The sequence below is a fragment of the Canis lupus genome, chromosome 8 (assembly GCF_003254725.2).
Source record: "Canis lupus dingo isolate Sandy chromosome 8, ASM325472v2, whole genome shotgun sequence".
Taxonomy (NCBI): Eukaryota; Metazoa; Chordata; class Mammalia; order Carnivora; family Canidae; genus Canis; species Canis lupus.
The window spans coordinates 74426910-74448627 of NC_064250.1; the positions used below are offsets into that span (position 1 = coordinate 74426910).

Consider the following 21718-nt stretch of genomic DNA (forward strand, 5'->3'; position numbering starts at 1 on the left):
AGATATAGATAGATGATAGATAGATATAGATATAAATATAGATATAGATATGGAGATATTTGCAATTTATTGGTATTTAGGGAAATAACAACTGTAAGAAACTTTGTCATTTGTACATAATATTTGTTTTCCTATCAAATGCAGCTTCTAGATGAGAGACTGGATAGCTATGCACAGATCATCTGCCTAGATAGCTCCCTGGGGGAAACTGTTCCATGTGGAGGAAGCTCTACACCCTGATAGGAAACCTGCCCAGAACCTACATCTGCACCTGCTCCTAGGCCCTCAAGACTGAAGTGGTGAGTAGTGTAGACCCCCTGGTGGTCCTGATCTCATTCTACAGGGAGGTTTGTGTCTGAGCTCATGCTGAGGTCGCCTCACTGTGTGCTTTCCACAGTAATACACAGCCATGTCCTGGGCTCTCAGGATGTTCATCTTCAGATGCAGTGTGTTCTTGGCGTTGTCTCTGGAGATGGTGAATTGGCCCTTCACAGCGTCTGCATAGTATGTGCTACTTCCATCACTGATAATCCGTGAGACCCACTGCAGCCCCTTCCCTGGAGCCTGGCGGACCCAGCTCATGTGGTAGCTACTGAAGGTGAATCCAGAGGCCACACAGGAGAGTCTCAGGGACCGCCCAGGCTTCACCAGGTCTCCCCCAGACTCCCCCAGCTGCACCTCACCCTGGACACCTGCAGACACAAGACATCCTGGTCAAGAAATTGTCTCACATCCCTGTTTCTCTAATTCACCTCCTGTCATCTAGTCAAAGTCCCTTGTTCTCCATGAATTACCTTTTAAAATTGTGAAAAGGAAAACCCAGCAGAGCACAGATTCCATGGTGAGATGTCTGTGTGCTGTCCAGATCACTGAATGGCTTCACCTGTGGATCCTGCAGCTGGGGCTCCCCTCCCAGCTGCAGGGTTGGGGCTGGGCTGGTTTAATCAGTGGAAGGAGCGCCCTATTTGCATGTCCTCTGACTATATCTTCAGCTCTTGAATACAATTTGATGCTAACAATTTAATAGAAAAGATTGCATTACCTTTACAGATCACTGTTGCAGATGTCACAATCGAAATATGAAGTTCTATTCTGTGAGCAGTGTTATCTTTTCATTTCTGTTTATCTTTTAAAAAGGCTTTCATCAAACTCATTTTTAGTATGGTATTTTATCTCCCATTGCTAATTAATACTAAATTTTTATTTTTGATTCTATTTAAGTTGAATATCTTTGTGAAATATTTTTTTCATCCTTTCACTTTGTTTTCTTGTGTGTATTTTTATTGGAGTTCGAATTGCCAACATATAGCATATCACTCAGTGCTCATCCTATCAAGTGTCCATCACCCAGTCACCCCCACCCCCGCCCAACTCCCCTTCACTACCCCTTTTTCATTGCCCAGACAGGAGTCTTTAATATTTCGTGTCCCTGTCTGATATTTCCCACTCATTTTCCCTCCTTTCCCCTTTATTCCCTTAAACTATCTTTTATTTTCCCCCACAAAATGAGACCATATAACGTTTGTCCTTCTCCCACTGACTTACTGCACTAAGCATAATACCCTCCAGTTCCATCCACATTGAAGCAAATGGTGGGTATACGTCATTTCTAATGGCTGAGTAATATTCAATTGTATACACAGACCACAGCTTCTCTATCCATTGATCTTTCTATGGACACAGAGGCTCCTTCCACAGTTTGGCTATTGTGGACATTGCTGCTATAAACATTGGGGTGCAGGTGTCTCGGCATTTCATTGCATCTGTATCTTTGGGTAAATCCCCAGCAGTGCAATTGCTGGGTTGTAGGGCAGGTCTATTTTTAACTCTTTCAGGAACCTCCACACAGTTTTCCAGAGTGGCTCCACCAGTTCACATTCCCACCAACATTGCAAGAGAGTTCCCCTTTCTTCACATCCTCTACAATATTTTGGTTGCCTGCCTTGTTTATTTTCCCCATTCTCACTGGTGTGAGGTGGTATCTCATTGTGGTTTTGATTTGTATTTCCCTGATAGCCAGTGATGTGAGCATTTTCTCATGTGCTTGTTGGCCACATCTATGTCTTCCTCTGTGAGATTTCTGTTCATGTCTTTTGCCCATTTTATGATTGGATTGTTTGTTTCTTTGGTGTTGAGTTTAAGATGTTCTTTATAGATCTTGGATACTAGCCCTTTATCTGATGTGTCATTTGCAAATATCTTCTCCCATTCTGTACGTTGTCTTTTGGTTTTGTTGACTGTTTCTTTTGCTCTGCAGAACTTTCATATCTTAGGTCACAATAGTTCATGTTTGCTTTTGTCTTCATTTTTTCTTTTTTCTTTTTTTATAAATTTATTTTTATTGGTGTTCAATTTGCTAACATATAGAATAAAATCCAGTGCTCATCCCATCAAGTGCCCCCCTCAGTGCCTGTCACCCAGTCACCCCCACTCCCGCCCACCTCCCCTTCCACCACCCCTAGTTCTTTTCCCAGATAGGAGTCTTTCTTGTTATGTCTCCCTTTCTGATATTTCCCACTCATTTCTTCTCCATTCGCTTTTATTCCCTTTCACTATTTTTTATATTCCTTAAATGAGTGAGACCATATAATGTTTGTCCTTCTCTGGTTGACTTATTTCACTCAGCTTAATACCCTCCAGTTCTAGCCATGTCAAAGCAAATGGTGGGTATTTGTCATTTCTAATTGCTGAGTAATATTCCATTGTATACATAGACCACATCTTCTTTATCCATTCATCTTTCTATGGACTCTGAGGCACCTTCCACAGGTTGGCTATTGTGGACATTGCTGCTATAAACATTGGGGTGCAGGTGTCCCAGCATTTCATTGCATCTATATCTTTGGGGTAAATCCCCAGCAGTGCAATTGCTGGGTCGTAGGGCAGATCTATTTTTTATAAATTTATTTTTTATTGGTGTTCAAATTGCCAACATATAGATTAACACCCAGTGCTCATCCCATCAAGTTCCCACCTCAGTGCCCGTCATCCAGTCACCCACACCTCTGCCCACCTCCTCCTCCACCACCCTAGTTCTTTTCCCAGAGTTAGGAGTCTTTTATGTTGTCTCCCTTTCGGATATTTCCCACTCATTTTTTTCTTCTTTCCCCTTTATTACCTTTCACTATTTTTTATATTCCCCAAATGAATGAGACCATATAATGTTTGTCCATCTCCGATTGTCTTCATAGAAGTACATTGCAATAAGTTGCTGTACTCAGATCCCAAAGAGTGTTGCCTGTGTTCTCCTCTAGGATTTTGATAGAGTTTGTCTCACATTTAGATCACTCAACTAGTTTGAGTTTATCTTTCTGTGTGTTGTAATACAATGTTCTAGTTTCATTCTTCTGCACATGGGTGTCCCATTTCCAAAGCAGCAACTATTGAAGAGACAGTCCTTTTTCAAGGGGATGGTCTTTCCTGCTTTGTCGAATATTAGTTGACCATGGAGTTGAGCTCCCATTTCTGAGTTGTCCTGTTTCATTGATCTATGTGTCTGTTTTTGTACAGAACTATGTTTTGTACAGATGTATGTGTCTGTTTTAGTACAAGAACATCAAGACAGTGCAATACTCTCTTGATGTTCATAGTTTTGTAGTACAACTTGAAATTGGTATTGTGATGCCACTGGCGCTGGTTATAATTTTCAAAATTGCTCTGGCTATTAAAGGTCTTTTCTGATTCCACACAAATCTTAATATAATTTTTTCCCACTGTCTGAAGAGAGTCCATGATATTTTGATAGGGATTGCATTAAATGTGTGAATTTCCCTGGGTAGCATTGACATTTTCACAATATTAATTCTTTCAACCCATAAGCAGGGAATATTTTTCCATCTCTTTGTGTCTTCCGCAAATTATTTCAGAAGCGTTCTGCAGTTTTTAGGGTATAGATACTTTACAACCTTGGTTAGGTTTATTCCTAAGTATCTTATAGTTTTGGGTGCAATTGCAAATGGGATTGACTCCTTAATTTCTCTTTTTTCAGTCACGTTGTTAGTGTATAGAAATGCCACTGATTTCTGGGCATTGATTTTGTATCCTGCCACATTGGTGAATTGCTGTATTATTTCTACCAATCTTGGGGTGGAGTCTCGGGTTTTCTACCTACATCATCATGTCATCTGCAAAGAGGAAGAGTTTGACTTTTGCTTTCACAATTTTTGAGCCCTCTTTTCTTTTTCTTTCTTTTCTTTTTTTTTTTTCTTTGATTATCTGAATTCTGAGTTCAGGGCTTCTAGTACTATGTTAAATAACAATCTTGAATATTGACACCACTCTCTTTTTTATCTAAGGAGAGAGGCTCTCAGTTTCTCCACATTGGTATGCTATTTGCTGTGGGACTTCCATAGATGGCTTTTAGGATCCTGAGGAATGCTCACTTTAATCCTACAATGAAGAGTTTCAATCACAAATGGATGCTGTGCTTTCTCAACTTCTTTCTCTGCATGTATTGAGAATATCATGTTTCTTGTTTTTTTCTTTTGTTGATATGATCTATCACATTGATTGTTTCATGAATGTTGAACCATCCTTGCACACGGGGATATTCCCACTTTGTCCTGGTGAATAATGGATGTACTGTTAGATTCCATTTGCTAAAATTTTGGAGATAATTTTTGCATCCATGTTCATCAGGCATATTGGTCTATATTTCTCCTTTGCGGGGGCTTTGTTTTGTTTGGGGACCCTGATAATGCTGGTCTTATAGAGAGAGTTCAGAAGTATTCATTTCCTTGCCATCCTTTCAATCAGATTATGTAGAAGAGGAAATGTGTTTTCTTTAAATGTTCTGTAGAATTCACCTGGAAAGCCATCTGGCCTTACAATTTCTTTGGAATTTTTGATAACTGTTTCAGTCTCCTCACCGGTTATTGGTTTGTTCAGGTATTCTATTGTTTTCCTCTTTCAGATTTGAGAATTAGTCTCAGGGAACCCCCCCCAGGCTTCACCAGGTCTCCCTCAGACTCCATCAGAGCACCTCACCCTGGACACCTGCAGACACAAGACACCCTGGTCAGAAAACTGTTCCACATCTCCTGGCTTTCTCACTCACCCCATGTATATTCTCCATGTTTATTCTACATGAATTTCCTTTTAAGATAGCAACAAGGAAAACCCAGCTGAGCACAGACTCCGTGAATTGTCTGTTCTGTCCTGATCCATGAATGGAGTCACCTGGGGATCCTGGGGCTGTGGCTTCTCTCCCAGCTGCACGGTTTGGGCTGGACTGTCTTAATCATTTGATATAGGGCCCTATTTGTATGTCTTCTGAATTTTTAGTTTAAGCCTTAGGTTATGATCTTTACAGGTTATAAACTAGGATTGAATAACCTTTGCACACACCTTGTGTAGATGACTTTGTGACAATAAGAAGTGTTCTAACTTCTGAACAAAATTGCCATTAAATTTTCTGTGGATTTTTATAATTCTTTCATCAATATACTGGAGTTTGATATACCTATTTTATTTCCTTGGGAAGTTTATTTTAAAGATTTTTGAAAGGTTTTATTTCATTTTTTTTTTCATGACAGACATACACAGAGACAGAGAAAGAGAGAGAGGCAGGGACACAGGCAGAGGGAGAAGCAGGTTCCACGCAGGGAGCCTGATGTGGGACTCAATCCCGTATCTCCAGGATCATACCCCAGGCCGAAGGCGGTGAGAAACCGCTAGGCCATCAGGGCTGCCCATGTCCTTGGGAAGTTTAACCCTAAATATTTTATTTCTGCTCCAGTGTAAATTTAGTAATTTTGTTAATTCTTTTTATACATTTGTTGCTATTTTGTTATATTTGAAATATAGCTTTATTTCGTCTGTTGATTTTCATGCTATAGTTTCTCTGAAATCATATATTAGTTCTGCGACTATGCTGTGGAGATGGTAGTGTTTACTACATGTGAGATCATGTCATATGTAAAAAAGAAGTTTTCTTCCTCTATGCTAAACTAAATAACTTTTGTTTCATTATTGCAATTTCTATATAAGTCTTCCAGTTATCAGGGCAGGAAGATTTACCTTCTATTTTTCTCAGATATTTGGTCTAATAACTTAGTAGACATAAGGTAGATCTAAGGTAAATGCATTTCATTTTGCATGTTAATGAGCTACCTAGAATAAAACACCCAGACAATGACCAAATTAGACAGCCCTTGTGTGTCTCAGACCACAAAATATTGAGATTGTGGATATTAAGGCCAGGATTTGGTTTTGGGTCAGTGAATTATTGAGGAACTGACAAGGGTAGTTTGCACAGCCATTTGGCCACTACATTCTCTATTCTGGTCCTGAGGATGGTTCACTCCTCCTGGTATAGGGAAGGGAACATTCCCAAGGGAGGCTCATTTCCTGCCAACAGGGGAACATAGATGGCTCAGCATATCTGTCTTCTGGCTGTTTCTCATGTACCTTTAGTCCGTAATAACCCAGGTGACCAGCTGGCATATTTGGGGTGTCACAGTTCATTCTCCTTCATGATTCCATGTTGTATACTAATGGTGGGAATGAGCATCCTTGTGTGGCTCCGGACTTCACAGTAAGGCTTCAAATTTTCACTGCTGAATATGGATTTGGGTGTGGACTATTAATAAATTGCCATGATTTCTTGGAGGTAATTTCTTTAAGTTCCTTGATTATTAAGAGTTTTGATAAAAAACCATGTGTTGAATTTTCATTTTTTAAAGATTTTATTTATTTATTTATTCGTGAGAAACAAACACACACACACAGAGAGAGAGAGAGAGAGAGAGAGAGATATGTAGAGACTCAGGCAGAGGGAAAGGCAGGCCTCCAGAAAGGACCAGGATACCAGACTCAATCCAGGATCCTCAGATCACTCCCTGAGCTGTAGGCAGATGCTCAACCACTGAGACACCCAGGCATCCCTGTGTTGAAATTTCTTAAATGATCTTAGGTATCAAAGGGAGGATAATATGGATCATTCCTACACTTTGTTGACCTTTGTAGACCATTAATACTTTGTTAATACAGAGGGTGCCTTTTATGATCTGGGTATATTGAAGAATCCCTGCATCCCAGGACTGACTTCCTCTACATCATTCTGTGTGTTCCTTTCCATGAGCTGTTGGATTCCGGATGCCAGGAGTTTTACATATATGTGCATCTCAGAAATTGTCCTTGAATCCCTTCTTGTGAGGTCCTTGCTGTGGGTTTGTTGTCACAGTCATCCTGGCCTCCTTAAATGAATTTGGGCATATCCTATTCTCACTAGATTTTGGAGGAGACTGAGATGTTTGGGCCCTAGTTCTTTTAAAAATATTTGATAAAATTCATAAATAAAGCCATCTAATCTTGGACATTTTTTTACTTTGTTTTTTTTATTTTTCTTTCTGTTTTTAGAGGCAGAAGTTTTTAGATAATGGATTCGGCCTTCGTATTAGTTCTGTTTTGTTCATTTTTTTTAGTTCTTCATGAAATCCGTTTTAGTGTATTGATCATTTTAGTAATTCTCTAATTTGCCTTGGTTATCAAATTTTTGTTCTATAATCACGTTACAATTTTATTCATGGTTCTATTCATTTATGTTTCCATATTCTTATTAAAATCTCCCAGAATATTTTTATTGTCATGGTTTCTAATTGTTTTTTTTTGTAGTTGTTAAACTAAAAAGTTTAATCAAATTAATCAAAATACCAGTTGTTTTATCCATAATAGAAAAAAATCCATGTTCATACGGAAATGAAAATCAGATGATAGTGAACACATAATTATGAGGAGCAAAACCAATTCTCAGACATTACAATACCCTCTTTATAAATGTATTTCTGAAGAATATTCATTACATCAGTTTGTGACTGCATAACATCACACATGTAGACAGTGCAGTAGATGATGGAGTCCAGATGTGAACATGTGCATATACACTCAGCAAATCCTCCACAGGATATCTAAGAGCACACAATAGGGTTAGGATAGTCTCTATGACAAATGGTGTTGAGTAGCCACATGCAAAATGAAGACACTTGGTGTTTCTCATACATCACACAGACACAGACAAATTCAAAATGCATTAATGACTTAAGCAGAAGACTTGACCCTATATCTTTGGGGTAAATCCCCAACAGTGCAATTTCTGGGTCGTAGGGCAGTTCTATTTTTAACTGTTTGAGGAACCTCCACACAAACATTATATGTTCTCATTCATTTGCGGAATATAAATAATAGTGAAAGGGAATATAAGGGAAGGGAGAAGAAATGTGTGGGAAATATCAGAAAGGGAGACAGAACGTAAAGACTGCTAACTCTGGGAAATGAACTAGGGGTGGTGGAAGGGGAGAAGGGCGGGGGGTGGGAGTGAATGGGTGATGGGCACTGGGGGTTATTCTGTATGTTAGTAAATTGAACACCAATAAAAATAAATTAAAAAAAAGACTTAACCCTAAATCTTTTCAATGGAAACAAATGGGAAGACATCATGACATGGGCTTGGCTATGATTTATTTGATATAGCATCAGAATCGCAGGCAACAAAATCAAAGCAGACAAGTGGGGCTACATCAACATAGAAAGGGTGCAGAACGCATATTAGCAGAGCAAGAAGGAGTGCACTAAAAAAAAAAAAAGAAAAAAAAAAGAAGGAGTGCACTTGAAGGGATGAGCACTTATTATTATACTATTTTTTTGAAAACTGGATTTAAATTTTAAAAATGAGAAAAAATAAGATAAAAACTTAGTAGAACAGAAGGCACCCTAAGACATGGGAATCAGTGTGCTCAACCATATATTGAGGAGATAGTATCCAAAATACAGAAGGGACTTTTACTCCTCAAGAGAAAATTCAATAAACAGAAAATAATTAAAAAACAAATCCTCTGATTAAAAATTGGGGCAAGGGAACTCCTGAGTGGTATAGCAGTTTAGTGTCCGCCTTCAGCTCAGAGCAGGATCATAATCCAGGGCTAGATTCCCCTATTGGGGTCCCAGCGAAGAGGCTGCTTCTCACGCTATGTATCTGTCTCTCTCTGTATGTCTCTCATGGAAGAAAAAAATCTTTGTTTAAAAAATTGGGGTGGTACACCTGGGTGCCTCAGTTGTTGAGTGTCTGCCTTTGGCTCAGGGCATGATATCTGAGTACTGGGGACAAGCCAGCATCTGGCACACTGCACAGAGTCCACTTCTCCTCCCTCTGTCTATGTCTCTGTCTCTGTGTGTTGCTCATGAATAAATAAAGGCATTCTTTAAAAAATTGGCCCAAGAATGATGCCCATGTGGAAACATTCAGTTAACCATCGATTCTTGATTTCTGCTGAGATGATGATGCAAGTTCCTGGGTTCAAGCCCCTGGTCAGGCTTTGTGCTCATTGAAGGATCTTCTTTAGATTTTCTATCTGTTACCCTCAAACTCTTTTGTCACTTTGTCTGAAAATAAATAAATAAATAAATAAATAAATAAATAAATAAATAAATTGATTAAATAATGTTGGCGGCAATATAATGGAGGAGTACGGGTCCTCAACAAACCTCGTACCAGCAAGTAATCTAGATAACTTTTTTTAATGGATCCTGGATATTAGCCCTTTATCTGATAGGTCATTTACAAATATCTTCTCTCGTTCTATTGGTTGTCTTTGAGTTTTGTTGACTATTTTGCTGTGCATAGCTTTTAATATTGATGAAGTCCCAATACCTCACAACCAATAGGAAGGAGATACCAATGATTTTAAAAACATATTATGACCACTTATATGCCAATAAATTAGGCAATCCAGAAGAAATGGATGCTTTTCTGGAAAACCACAAATAAGCAAATCTGGAATGAGAAGAAATAGAAAACCCGAACAGGCAAATAACCAAGGAGTAAATTGGAGCAGTCGTCAAAACCTCCCAAGACACAAAAGTCCAGGGCCAGATGGCTTCCCAGGGAAGTCTATCAAACATTTAAAGAAGAAGCCATACCTATTTACTGAAGCTGTTCTGGAAGATAGAAAGGGACAGAATACTTCTAAACTCTTTTTATAAGGCCAGAATCACCTTAAATCCAAAACCAGACAAAGGCTCCACCAAAATGGAGAATTACAGACCAATAACCCTGATGAACACAGATGCAAAAATTCTCAACAAGACACTGGCCAATAGGACACAACAGAATATTAACAAAATAATTCACCATGACAAAATGGGATTTATACCTGGGATGCAAGGCTGGTTCAACACTTGTAAAGCAAACAATATGATAGATCACATCAACAAGAGAAAAAAACAGGAACCATAGGATCTTCTCAATGGAAACAGAGAAATCATTTGACAAAATACAGCATCCATTCCTGATCAAAACTCTTCAGAGTGTAGGGATAGAGGGAACTTTCCTCAGCATCTTAAAAGCCATCTATAAAAAGCCCACAGCAAATATCATTCTCAATGGGGAAACACTGGCAGCCTTTCCCCTAAGATCAGAAACAAGACAAGAATATCCACTCTCATCACTGCTATTCAACATAGTACTAGAAGTCCTAGCCTCAGAAATAAGGCAACAAAAAGAAACAAAAGGCATTCATATTGGCAAACAAGAAGTCAAAACCAAAAAAGAAAAAAAAGTCAAAACCCTTTTTTTTTCGCAGATGACATGACACTGTGTCTATAAAACTCAAAAGACTTCACCCCAAGGTTGATTGAACTCCTACAGCAATTTGGCAGTGTGGCCGGATACAAAATCCATGCCCAGTAATCACTTCCAATAGTATACACTAGCAATGAGATTTAAGAAAGAAAAGTTAAGGCATCAAAAAAATCTTAAATTGCACCCAAAAGCATAAGATACCCAGGATTAACCCTAACCAAAGAGGTAAAGTTTCTATACCCTAAAAACTATGGAACACTTCTGAAAGAAATCGAGGAAGACACAAAAATATTAATAAATATTCCATGCTCATGGGTTGGAAGAATTACTTTTGTGAAAATGTCAATTCTCTATGAATTACCTTTTAAAATAGCGACAAGGAAAACCCAGCTGAGCACAGACTCCATGGTGGTTTGTCTGTGTTGTGTCCTGATCACTGAATCGGGTCACCTGGGGATCCTGGGGCTGGGGCTCCTCTCCCAGCTGCAGGGTCGTGACTGGCCTGGTTTAATCAGTGGAGAGACGGCCCTATTTGCATGTGCTCTCACTATATAACGATCTCCAGACTTACTTTCTTGTATTTAAAGCCAACAGGAGTGTTGCACCACAATTCTATAGCAGTTTGTGTATATGGCCCTCTGACTATATCAAGTTCTAAGCACAGTTATTTTTGAATTTCTGGGGGCATTTCAAAAAACACATCAGTATAGGTCATTTTCTGGAGATATTTCATCTTGTTAGTAAATTTTAATCCAAATATTTATTTTTGGTGCTAGTGTAAATGGGATTATTTTGTTAATTTTGTACATGTAATTTGTTATTATTTTGCAGGAATGTATCTTCACTTTATTTGCTGCTTTTATATCCTGATTTTTTTTGCTGAGCTCATGAGTTATTTCTTCCAGTTTTTATGTGACGTTTTTACTCATTGACTCTATTAAGACATTGTCATAGGGAAACTAATTATTTTCTTTCCACGTTACCACATTTTCTTTTTTTTTTTTAAATGTAGTTTTCTTGCTACGTTTACTGGTAGGCTCTCCAGTCTGGGGCAGAGGCATTTTCCTTTTGTCTTCAGAATGCATTATCTTTTTTTTTTTTTTACGTGCATGTTATGTTTATTGCAGCATTTTTTAAATAATAAATTTATTTTTATTAGTGTTCAATTGGCCAACATACAGAGTAACACCCAGTGCTCATCCCGTCAAGTGCCCCCCTCACTGCCCATCATACATTCACCCCCACCCCCTGCCATTTTCCCCTTCCACCACCCCTAGTTCATTTCCCAGAGTTAGGAGTCCCCATGTTCTATCTCCATTTCTGATATTTTGTACACATTTCATATCCCTTCCCTTATATTCCCTTTCAGTATTATTTATATTCCCCAAATGAATGAGAACATACACTGTTTGTCCATCTCCGTTTGACTTATTTCACTCAGCCATAATATACTCCAATTCCATCTTCATTGAAGCAAATAGTGGTTATTTGTCATTTCTAATGGCTGAGTAATATTCCATTTTATACATAAACCACATCTTCTTTATCCATTCATTTTTTTGATGGTCACCGAGGCTCCTTTCACAGTTTGGCTATTGTGGACATTGCTACTATAAACATCGGGGTGCAGGTGTCTCGGCGTTTCATTGCATGTGCATCTTTCGGGTAAGTAGTTGATATAAGGTAGACCTAGAGGAGTCAATAAATTTCATTTTGTATGTGGATGACCTACCTAATATAAAGTGACAGTCTACAACTCAAATCAGTACAAGGTGAATCATCATGTCCTCTGCCCATTTCTGATTGTAGTTTTCACTTTCTGGTTGTTTAGTTTGGGATTTATTTTTTGATTTTGGAAGCCAGCCTTAATCTGGAGTTAGATTTGCAAATCTCTTCTCCCATTGTTTTTATTCTTTTGGAAGATGTTATTTATTTATTCATCAGAGATGGAGTGAGAGATTCAGAGACCAGCAGAGGGAGAAGTGGGCTCCCCACACGGAGCCTAATGCTGGTCTCAATCCTAGAGCTCTAGGACTCCCTGAGCCAAAGACAGATGCTCAAGCTACACAGGCATCCCTATCTTTTCCAGTAGTCAGGTTGCCTTTTAATTATGTTGTGTTTCCACAGCTGTACTACAGCTCCTTCCTTGATGTAACCCAAAGAGTTCACTTTTACTTTTCTTTCCCTTCCCTTTGGAGATTCGAGTACCAAGAACTTGTTGTGGCTGAAGTCACAAAATCTCCTTGATTTTGATGGTTTCTTGCCTCACATTTAGGTCTTTCATCTACTCTGAGTTTATCTTTGTGTGGAGTGTAAGAATGTGGCCCAGGTTCATTCTATTTGCAGCTGTCCAATGTTCCCAACACCACTTCTTCAAGAGATTGTCCTTTTTCCAGTAGATAGTCTTTTGTACTTTGTCAAGGATAAGTTGCTCATAGAGCTGTGTGTCCATTTGTGGGTCCTTTTTCTATTCCATTGACCATGTGCATGTTTTACTGCCACTATTATACTCTTTTGATGATCACAGCTTTGAAATCTGGAATTGTGAAGGCTTTTGCTTTGTTTTTTTTTTAAGTTTTTTTTTTTACATTTTTTTATGATAGTCACAGAGAGAAAGAGAGAGAGAGAGAGGCAGAGACACAGGCAGAGGGAGAAGCAGGCTCCATGCACTGGGAGCCCGACGTGGGATTCGATCCCGGGTCTCCAGGATCGCGCCATGGGCCAAAGGCAGGGGCCAAACCGCTGCGCCACCCAGGGATCCCCCTTTAAGTTTTTATTTACTTACTCATAAGAGACACAGAGAAACAGAATGGCAGAGACACAGGTAGAGGGAGCAGCAGGGACCATGTAGGGAGCCTGATATCAGACTTGTTCCCTGTCTACAGGATCACGCCCTGGACAAAAGGCAGTGCTAAAATGCTGAACCACCCGGGCTGTCTTGATTTGTTTTTTGTTTGAACATTCTTTTGCTTACTCAGAATCTTTTCTGTTTATTTACAAATTTTAGGCTTGTTCCATTCCCTAGAAAAATGTTGGTAGTGTTTTGATAAGGTTCATATTGAATGCATAGTATGCTGTTGGTGACATAAACATTATATGAATATTTATTTTTCCAATCCGTGAGAATAGACTCTTTTCCATATATTTCTGTCTTCTTTAATGACTTTCAAACATACATTAGAATTTTTAGACTATAGGTCCTTTCCTCTTTGGTTAGGATTATTCCTCATTATCTGAAATTTCATTTGTATTTTAAATTTTATTTCTTAATTATTTTTTTTTGGAGTTAGCTTTGCCAACATATAGTATAACACCCAGTGCTCATACCATCAAGTGACCCCTCATTGCCCGTCACCCAGTCACACCTACCCCCGCCAACCTCCCTTACAACTACTGCTTCCCAGAGTTCCTTCCCAGAGTTCCTTTCCCAGAGTTCGGAGACTCTCATGTTCTGTCAACCTTTCAGATATTTCCCACTCAATTTCTCTCCTTTCCCTTTACTCCCTTTCACTACTTTTTATATTCCTTGAATGAATGAGACCATATGTTTGTTCTTCTGCGACTGACTTCACTCAGCATAATATCCTCCAGCTCTAAAAACATTGAAGCAAATGGTGGGTGTTCTTCATTTCTAATGGCTGACTAATATTCCATTGTATATATAGACCACATCTTCTTTATCCATTCATCTTTTGATGGACACCGAGGCTCCTTCCACAGTTTGGTTACTCTGGACATTGCTGCTATAAACATTGGGGTGTAGGTGTCGTGGTCTTTCACTGCATTTTTATCTTTGTAGTAAATCCCAGTAGTTCAATTGCTGGGTCGTAGGAAAGCTCCAGGGGAAGTTAAGAGATTCATAGAATATAGAACTAGACATTAAATTAAAAATATTGAATTAGAAAAAGGAATCCATTTTTTATGTCAGGTGGTGAAAGTCAGTGGAACAGCACAGAGTTAACATAAATCGTCGAGCTCTGACACATTCCCTGTAGAGGAATAGTAGCTTCAGATGAATGCCAGTAGACACTTGCTCATGCTTTCTGAGTATCCAGCAGCACCCTGTATTAACAGGACTTTTCCATTAGTACAGGAAGTCCCCAAACAGAGATGTCATGGGATGATGGGTGTCTGGACAGGCTGAAAGTGAGGTGTGGGCATGGATGAATTAGGAAAGGCAGGTGTGGTTTCAATTTCAATCCACATGTTACCACAGTGGAGTCATGATGGTTTTGGTTAATTAATATCTGCTCCAAGTTGGGGATAAAATCTGTAAATCAAACATATTCAATCTCATTAACCTATATCCCAATGTTTATGAACTTTTGAGGTATAATTTCTCTCTTTCTAACAAAATTAGATAAAAATATCAAAATCATAGAGACATTTTTAAAAAGATTTAACATATATTTTATGGTAGCTTTTCTGTCAGTTCTTAAAAAAGTCCATTCTTCTGTTCATGTGATGAACACTGGGTGATATGCTTTATGTTGGCAAATTGATTCAAACAGAAAATAAATAAAAATATATTTAAAAATAGTGTCAATGAAAACACAGCTGAGCACAGACTCCATGGTGAGTTGTTTTGTCTTGATCAATGAATTGGTCACCTATTGTTCCTGGGGCTGGGGTTTCTCTCCCAGATGCAGGATCATGTCTGGCATGTTTTATTCAATAGAGAGAGACCCCTATATACATGTCATCTCAGTATATATTCAGCTGGGGATCATTCTGCGAAACTGTTGTGACCAGACCTGTGACTGCCCTTTATGTTCATATTTACTTCTTTGAAAAACTATGGTTTTTATTAAGTAGTATTCCAGACTTCAGACTTTGTGTCCACGTGGTACTTTGTAATTGTATTTGCATATATCTCTTGGTTTGTAGGTGTCACATTTCCCCACACAGTGATGTGAACTTATCCCTTAAATTGTAGAGGGTTTCTAATGTGTCCTTGTGCACATTCTCAGGTGAGTCTAACCCCAGATTCTTGGACTGTGCTCCTCTCCACAGGATTTACAGCCCCTCTTAAACCCCTGAATGACAAGTGGCAGGGTTACGTAGAATAGTGGATCCCGCATGTATTGGGGACCGCATGATTTTGCTAAATTTAGAATTTAGCTGAATTTCAGAGGGTTTCAAGTAATGCATTTCTATTTGTAAGTCTCTAACAACTCAGTCAAGGTGTTCCACTGCAGTTAAATCTGTGATCTTCTGTAATCGCTTTGATGAGCTTAACTGATGAAGAATAAGCTCCTTCAGGTAGAGTTTGGGATATAATAAACTGGTGTCAGAATGAACATTTTCCATTGTATAGCGTATATTTCTATTTTTCTTTTCCCTCCTAATCAAACATAATCCTGCCTGAGATAAAGCAGCTCAGAGACAGGTACGGTGTACACAGGATTCAGATGTCGACTGAGGACAGAAAGGGCTTGATGGCTCCTAAGAGGGCTCCCTGAAGACTCAAGGGTGTGAACATTCAATCCCAGGCTAGATGCAGGAGGCCATGTTCAGAAAGGCTCTCCAATGCAGCCAGGAAGAGAGTCACAAAACCCAAAACCAGGCCTCAACAAGGTGGGGTGAGAGCATCTACAGAGGAAATAATACCAATAGCAAATGCTAACAATCTATTGCCAACTGCACTGTGCATTTAGACATCCATGTAACCTCGCTCAGGCTCAGGGGCTACACACTACAAAACGAACTGTGTGCTCCATCCCTTGCTCCATCCTGTCACACTTATTTTCTAAGTGTTCATATCTGGGGAAGCTGCTATTTGTATAAATGTTGATGAAATCATCAAAGCCAGCGAATGCCCTGCTTCTGGGCTTCCAGAGCTGCTCCCCTGCCTTGCGGACTATGAGTGGACTTACCTTGCCTGAAATAGCTTCACTGTCATATAAGTTCACATGTAGACTATGAAATAGGATGGTAGAGCTGTTAGATATTGACATAGCCAGGTCATGTTACCTGGTTATTGCAAATTCTATAACAAAAATGTTTGCATTTCAGTAAAATGATAAGAGGTAAATAATTCATGTTGGTCCCTTGAGGGGTTCCACTGAGGAAATCCTAAAGGGAAACTGATCTCATGTCCAGAGGGAGAATCACAGATGCAGGTGGGTTTGAAATGAGGACACGTGGCACCAAATGTTCATCCAGTGACAAGGGACACACATAACAGCCATCAGTACAACACAGTCTTGTAAGGTGATGGTGAGACACAAAAAATGAGGACACGTGGCACCAAATGTTCATCCAGTGACAAGGGACACACATAACAGCCATCAGTACAACACAGCCTTGTAAGGTGATGGTGAGACACAAATCCCACTGCATCATCACATCCTCATCTTCTGGAAACAATATCAAAGAACATCCTTAAACTGAAGTTCCAAAGTGTCTGAGTATCTCTGACTCTCTTGTATCATTATTCTCCTTCTCTGTGACCAGTGTGACTTTTTGACAGATACCTATGGTTTGCATCAGGTTATTCCTAGTTCCAGGTGAGAAATGCACACTTCACTGGATGAGGGCAGTTAACTGATACTTCTCACAACAAATACAGCAGGGCCATGCCAGAGCATCAATGTGTCCCTAATATCTCTGTGTGTGTCATAATATCTTAGGATTATATGTTCATACTCTGTGAAAAATGTCCAGGATGCTTTCACAAGGATTGCTTTGAATATGTAGAAGGTTCTGGGCAGCATAGAGATTTTTTTTTATTTTTTATTTGTTTTAAAGATTAATTTATTTATTCAGGAGAGTCACAGAGACAGAGACAGAGACATAGGCAGAGGGATAAGCAGGCTCCCTTCCAAAAGCCTGATTCAGGACATCATCCCAGGAACCCAGGATCACAACCTTAGCCAATTGCAGACACTCAACCTTTGAGCAACACAGGTGTCCTGACAATATACATTCTTCTAATCCATAAGCATGGTATGTTTTCCATCTCTTTATGTCTTCTTTAATTCCTTTCCTAAGTCGTCAAGCAGGTAGAAACATTTTGGGAGAAAACAAACATAAACAATACTTCAGCTGGAGGGCATCACAATGTTTGCAGACATGCTCTATTATAAAGTCTTTATCATCAAGATAGCCTGGTACTGGCAAAAACAACACTAAGATCAATGGAGCAGAGCATATAACACAGAAATGGACCCTCACCTCTATGGAAAACTACTCCTCAAGGAGCAAGAAAAAAATATTGAATGAAAGAAACTCTCATCAATAAATGGTTCTGAAAAAAACTGGACATCCAGCTGCATAAGAATGAAAGTGGACCATTCAGCTACAGCAAACACAATCTCAAAATGGATGAAATTCCGAAATCTGAGACAGTAATTCATCCAAATCCTAGAGGCAAACTCAGGTAGCAAATTTTTGTCCTCAATTTTAGCGACAGCCACCAAGGCACCTCTCAAAAGGTATAGGAAACAAAGAAAAAAAGAAACTATTAGGACTTCATCAAGATAGAATCTGTACAGGGATCCCTGGGTGGCGCAGCGGTTTGGCGCCTGCCTTTGGCCCAGGGCGCGATCCTGGAGACCCGGGATCGAATCCCACATCAGGCTCCCGGTGCATGGAGCCTGCTTCTCCCTCTGCCTGTGTCTCTGCCTCTCTCTCTCTCTCTGTGACTATCATAAATAAATAAATAAATAAAATTTTAAAAAATATTAAAAAAGATAGAATCTGTACAACAATGCAACAGGCGACAAAATGAAAGGCAACCTACAGAATAGGACAAGATATTTCCTTTACAAATTCAGCAGCCAACAAAACAATGAATCTAGTCAAGAAATGGGGAGAATACATGAACAGGAGAAAAAAATGTGGTTTATATATATTTTGTGATATTACACAGCTGTCAGAAATGATGAATATCATGAAATAACATTTCCTTCAAAATGAATGGAGGTATTATATTGAGAGAAATAAATCAATCACAAAAAGGCAATGATATGATCTCACTCATATGTGGAATATAGGAAATATTGAAAGAGACCATGAGGGAAGGAGTGAAACTTAGTGGAGTACTACTACAGAGGAATACAAATCATGAAAGACACTTAACTCAGGGAAAAAAATACCTGAGAGTTGCTTGAAGGGAGAGGGTGGAGATGGGGCAACTGGGTGATGGGTGTTAAGAGGGCACAGGATGTGGTAGGCGCTGAGTGTGTATTAAATATTGGTAAATACAATTTAAACAAAGAAAAACCTACAGAATAGGATATTTCCTTAACAAATTCAGCAGCCAACAAAACAATGAATCCAGTCAAGAAAAAGGACTTCTCCTGTCCCCACTCCTGGAACATTGTACATGGACTGGGTGGAGCAACCAACAGACACTCATTCTCACAGATCTGGAATCTGGGATGTGTGAGGTCCAGGTGCAGGCTGATGTGGTATCCCAAGAGCATGAAAGTCCTACCCCGTCCTTGACCCATCAACTCACATGGGACCAGTGTGCAGGGAGGTTTCCCAGTCCTGGTGTATAAGGGCCCTGATCCCATCCTGAGGCTGCACCTCTTGACCTAAGTGCTCCCCTAAGGCCCCACTTCCTCCCCAAATCCCATAGAGGAAGACCCTGTCCCAACCACGACCCACAATGCACACCCTGATCCAGTGTCTTTCCTTGGCACCACCCAGGCATTTATGACATGATGAGAGGCCTGCCTGGTTCTCATCAGACATGGAGGTGAAGGTGATGAATGGTTATACTCTCGTGATTGTGTGTATGTGTGTGAGTTACCTCTGAGTCCAACTCCCTACCATGTCATACTGGGAATGTCTCTCACTCCCCAGACACGATTAACATTTTGGTAGAATGTCTCTTTTCTATTGTGTTGATTGGCGATTCCTCTGTACCATGATGTGCAAGACAGCATGTTAGCCTGGGGTCCTGTGATCTACAGTGAGTGTCACTGGGACTCATGAAAATGTTCAGATGATGTGAATGGAGTTATTTGTAATTGATTAGTATTTTGGGTCAGGAAAAGTTAAGTACAAGTAAGTGCAACTGCTATACTTGAATTTCTAAGTCTCTGAGAAAGAGACTGAAGAGGTAAACACATAATCAAGTGTTCAGAGGGGCTCCCTGGGGGAAACTGCTCCATGGAGAGGAAGTCCAGACCCTGACAGGAGACCTGCCCAGAACCTCCATCTGCACATGCTCCTGGGCCTTCAAGACAGAAGTGGTGATGAGTGTGCATCCTCTGGTGGTCCTGATCCCCTTCTACAGGGAGGTTTGTGTTGGGCTCACACTGAGGTCCCCTCATGGTGTCACTCGCACAGTAATACACGGCCGTGTCCTCAGCTCTCAAGCTGTTCATCTGCAGAACAGCGTGTTCTTGCCATTGTCTCTGGAGATGGTGAATCAGCCCTTCACAGTGTCTGTGTAGTATGTGCTCCTTCCATCATAGTTAATAGCTGCGACCCACTGTAGCCCCTTCCCTGAAGTCTGGCGGACCCAGCTCATGCCGTAGCTACTGAAGGTTAATCCAGAGGCCATACAGGACAGTCTCAGAGATCCCCCAGGCTTCACCAGTTCTCCCCCAGATTCCACCAGCAGCACCTCACCCTGGACACCTGCAGACACAAGACACAAGCGGGGAAACTGTCCCACATCCCTTGTTTTGCTCACTCACTTAGACTCACATACTCAAGGTCATTTGTTCTCCATGAATTACCTCTTAAAATAGCGACAAGGAAAACCCAGCTGAGCACAGACTCCATGGTTAGTTGCCTGTGTTCTGTCCTGATCCCTGAACAGGGTCACCTCGGGATTCTGGGGCTGGGGCTCCTCTCCCAGCTGCAGGTTCGGGGCTGACCTGGATTAATCAGTGGAGGGAGGACCCTATTTGCATGTCCTCTGACTATATAACCAGCTTCAGACTTACATTCGAGTCTTTAAATTCACAAGTGTTGCTTTAGAATTCTATAGAAATTTGTGTAGCTGGCACTATGACTATACGAATTTCTAACGTGTAAGTGGAGTTATTTGCATTTCTGGGTGCAGTTTCAAAACTCTTATCAATATAGGTGATTTTCCATAGAATATTTTATCTCCTTAATAAATTTTAATCCTAAATATTTATTTTTGAAACCAGTTATGGTGGATTATTATGTTAATTTTGTGTAGGTAATTTGTTGTTAGTTTGTAGAAACATATCTTTATTTTATTTGCTGATTTTATATCCCGATTTTTCCTGAGCTCTAAGTTATTTCTTCCAGATTTTACGTGAGGTTTTTACTCACTGACTCTCTGAAGACATTGTCATAGGCAAACAAATTACTTTCTTTCCAGTTTACCAATTTTTCTTTTTCTTTATGTAGTTTTCTTCCCAGGTTTTCTGGTAGGTCCTCCAGTCTGGGGCAGAAAATATTTCCCTCTTGTCTTTTGGTTCCATTGTCTGATTTAATCATGCAGTTGATATAAGGCAGACCTAGAGGAGACAATAAATTTCATTTTGCATGTGGATGACCTACCTCATATAAACTGAGAGTCGGCAACTCATCTCAGGACAGGGTGTCTCTTCATGTGTTCTGCCCATTTCTGACTTAATTTTTCCCCTTGTGTTTGTTTACCTTGATATTTTATTTGTCGATTTTGGAAACCAGCCTTAATCTGAAGATAGATTTGCAAATATCTCCTCCCATTCTTTTTTTTTTTTGGATGATTTTATTTATCTATTCATGAGACAGAGATGCAGTGACATAGGCAGAAGGAGAATTGACCTACCCACAAGAAGTCTGATGCTGGTCTCAATCCCAGAGCCCTGGGATTATGCTCTGAGCCAATGACAGATGTTCCAGCTACACAGGCATTCATATCTTTTCCCATTCATTTGGTTTCCTTTTAATTATGTTGAGTGTCTCCATAGCTGTAAAACAACTCCTTCCTTAATGTAGTCCATAGAATTCATTTTTGATTTTGTTTTCCTGTCCTTTGGTGAGTCGAGTACCAAGAACTGTTGCAACTGAGGTCACAAAATCTCTTGGATTTTATTGATTTCTCGCCTCACATTTAGGTCTTTTATCTACTCTGTGTTTATCTTTGTGTGGAGTCTAAGAATGTGGCCCAGGTTCATTCTTCTACTTGTAGCTGTCTAATGTTCCCAACACCACTTGTTC

At 39.8% G+C, this 21718-nt stretch overlaps 1 protein-coding gene and 1 pseudogene across 1 annotated transcript; both read right to left on the reverse strand.

Annotated features, from left to right (window-relative positions):
• Positions 1-285: 285 nt before the first annotated feature.
• Positions 286-19279, reverse strand: LOC112670969 (uncharacterized). Its single transcript, XM_049113002.1, has 3 exons — positions 19041-19279; positions 795-877; positions 286-692 (listed from the first exon to the last, which is right to left on the reverse strand). Exons 1-3 carry the CDS (start codon positions 19277-19279, stop codon positions 286-288), a joined length of 729 nt encoding a protein of 242 aa, XP_048968959.1.
• Positions 19280-19584: 305 nt separating this feature from the next.
• LOC112670970 (immunoglobulin heavy variable 3-23-like) lies at positions 19585-20341 on the reverse strand (annotated as a pseudogene).
• Between the last annotated feature and the right edge of the window lie 1377 nt (positions 20342-21718).